General features: G+C 54.2%; 3 protein-coding genes across 3 annotated transcripts in view; all 3 read left to right on the forward strand.

Moving 5' to 3' along the window:
* TraAM80_00147 (putative vacuolar assembly protein vps41) overlaps positions 1-122 on the forward strand; it is a gene marked incomplete at both ends in the record, with an annotated part of 2,535 nt that extends 2,413 nt beyond the window's left edge. Inside the window, one exon of the mRNA XM_029377238.1 lies at positions 1-122. This exon is cut by the window's left edge and continues 2,413 nt beyond it. Coding sequence (XP_029242981.1) covers positions 1-122 — 122 coding nt within the window.
* Positions 123-394: 272 nt separating this feature from the next.
* Positions 395-1,654, forward strand: TraAM80_00148 (vacuolar assembly protein vps41; the record flags this gene model as incomplete). Its single annotated transcript, XM_029377239.1, has 1 exon — positions 395-1,654. The coding sequence occupies one exon, from the start codon at positions 395-397 to the stop codon at positions 1,652-1,654; it is 1,260 nt and encodes a 419-aa protein (XP_029242982.1).
* A 235-nt stretch (positions 1,655-1,889) lies between these two features.
* Positions 1,890-2,261, forward strand: part of TraAM80_00149 (putative ribosome biogenesis protein) — a gene marked incomplete at both ends in the record, with an annotated part of 453 nt that continues 81 nt past the window's right edge. The window contains one exon of the mRNA XM_029377240.1: positions 1,890-2,261. This exon is cut by the window's right edge and continues 81 nt beyond it. Coding sequence (XP_029242983.1) covers positions 1,890-2,261 — 372 coding nt within the window.

Below are 2,261 nucleotides of genomic sequence, written 5' to 3' on the forward strand. Positions count from 1 at the left end.
TGCGTCTATGTCTTGTTTTTGTAGAGCAGATTATGTATTTAGACGCCTCAACGTTTTGGAGTTGTGTATATTATGCTGGGGGAGGTGTGGAAGGAAATATTTTTCGGGTGAGCTGCCTGTAGTGCTTAGCAAGGTGTGCTTTTGAGCGATGTGCTATTGTTTTTATGGTCTTGGTGATATTATTTGTTCTCGGCAGTTTTTACATACATATGTTTTAGTTACTTTGCGTGTGTTTTTTATTATTTGGTGTGTGGTTGCACGCTTTTGCAAGGACTTAGTGCGCAGTTAATACTTTGGTTTTTTTTTCTTTGCTGTTTCTGTGTCCTGGTGAAGGAAGATGTTTTGTTGGGCGTTTTTTTTCATTGAATGTTGATGGGGGCTTTATGCGAAGGCCATGGAGGTGTTGCCTTTGCTGTTTGCTAGGAATGAGGATGGCACCATTCAGCTTCTTGTGGAACATGTTCACTCTACTGACGCTGCCGTGGACGACGGAGCCGTTACTGCAGCGTTGCAGTCGGGGTTGTGTTTCTCGCCGGCGGCCGTCGTGCAACGGTTGGAGCGGACACAGCGCCGGTACCTGTGGCTCTACCTGAAAGCGTTGCAGGCTCGAGACAAGGCGGTGTACGCTGCACTGTCGGAGACGCACGCACAGCTTTTTGCGACGCTCTTTATTGAGAACAATCCATCTGGGCTGCTCGCTTTCTTGCGTGAGAATTCAGCGCACCTTCCGAAGCTGAGGGAGATATGTGCGCTGTGCAAAAAGCACCAGCTGCTGGAGGAGATGGTTTTCCTGCTCGCAAGGATGGGGAAGGAGGAGGAGGGCCTTCACATTATTGTTCACGAAATGAAAAACGTGCGGAAGGCGGTGCAGTTCATTGCCGACGTCCCCAACGTGGAGGATCAGCTCCAGCTCTACAAAAGCCTTGTGCAGATGAGTGTGGACGTGAACGCCATGCTTCACAGTCGCCACGGGCAGAAGTACATTGAGCACTGCGTGACAGAAGGGGAGACGTGGGACAGCATTTCCCGAAAGTATGGTGTCGATGAGAATGACCTGCGTATGGCAAACGGCGCTGGGACGCCGCTGTTCGGCGGTGACATGAGTCGTGTGGCCCCGGCGAGCGGCACGTGCATCGTGCCGCTAAACCTTTTGGAGGCGCTGCTGCGTGCCATTGTGGATCCCTCAATCAGCGGGCGTGTTACACTGGACCCCGCACAAGTTGTTGAGCTGTTACCGGAGAATGAGCCCATGCCGCATGTGGGAAGTTCCATCGCCGCCGTAGCGCGGAGCAAGGCAAATGATGTGCGACTTATGACGGCTGTTGTGCATGTGGCGACGAGTGACTTGGGGAAGCAATATCAGACGCTATACCGACGACGGGGGGCCGCAATTTGCGTGGAACCTGGAATGACGATGTGCCCCTTTTGTCACCAGCCAACGATGGCGGGCGTTGTGGTCTTCGGATGCTCTCACACGTACCACAGCAACTGCGTGATTGGCTACCTCGCTGGCGAGGGTGCTCTGCTCGTTGAGCCAGCTGACGTTGATGTCGGCCGCTTCTTCAAGTGCCCGGAGGAATACCTGAGGCCGGACACGCGGCAGAGGTCGCCGCGCTGCCTCCTCTGCAACGAGGTGCGCGGGGCAGTGAGATAAGACGCCGGAGCTGATGCTCTTGCTGGAGCAGTGAAATGTGTGCGCCACGTCCATGACATTTATGAATTTGACTTGTGTGTTTGCCGCCTCCACCTCCCCTTTTCCCTGCCTAGCCGGACGTTTTTTGCTGGTGCTTTTTCACCTTGTTTTTTTGTTGTGTTGTGTAGTGAAGAGCTGGAACCGAGGGGGTGAGAAACGGGGACGGCGTTGCGGCAAATAGCAATACGACGACCGCATGCGGCGAAGCGTTATTCGGCAGCGCAAGGAGTTCTTGGAGCGAAAGCAGAACGAGCACGTTCACGAGGCGATCCATGCAAGGAAGGAACAGTTCCGCGAGGCAGTAAGCAACTCCACGCCGCTCCCGGGGCACCTCCGCAAGGACGCTTTGGCCCTTAAAAAGTTCTCGGAGCTGGACGACAACCAGACAAGGACACTGCAGACCACTGTAGATGACGAGTACTCCCACTCGGGTGTTGAAGACCCGCGCGTCCTCATCACGACGTCACGCGAGCCTTCGCAGAAGCTTCTGGAGTTTGCGAAGGAAATTCGACTTGTCGTTCCTAACGCTGTCCGTATGAACCGCGGTAACCTCAGCGTACGCCAGCTC

This window comes from Trypanosoma rangeli (assembly GCF_003719475.1).
Source record: "Trypanosoma rangeli strain AM80 chromosome Unknown Tra_15.4_contig_00002, whole genome shotgun sequence".
NCBI lineage: Eukaryota > Euglenozoa > Kinetoplastea > Trypanosomatida > Trypanosomatidae > Trypanosoma > Trypanosoma rangeli.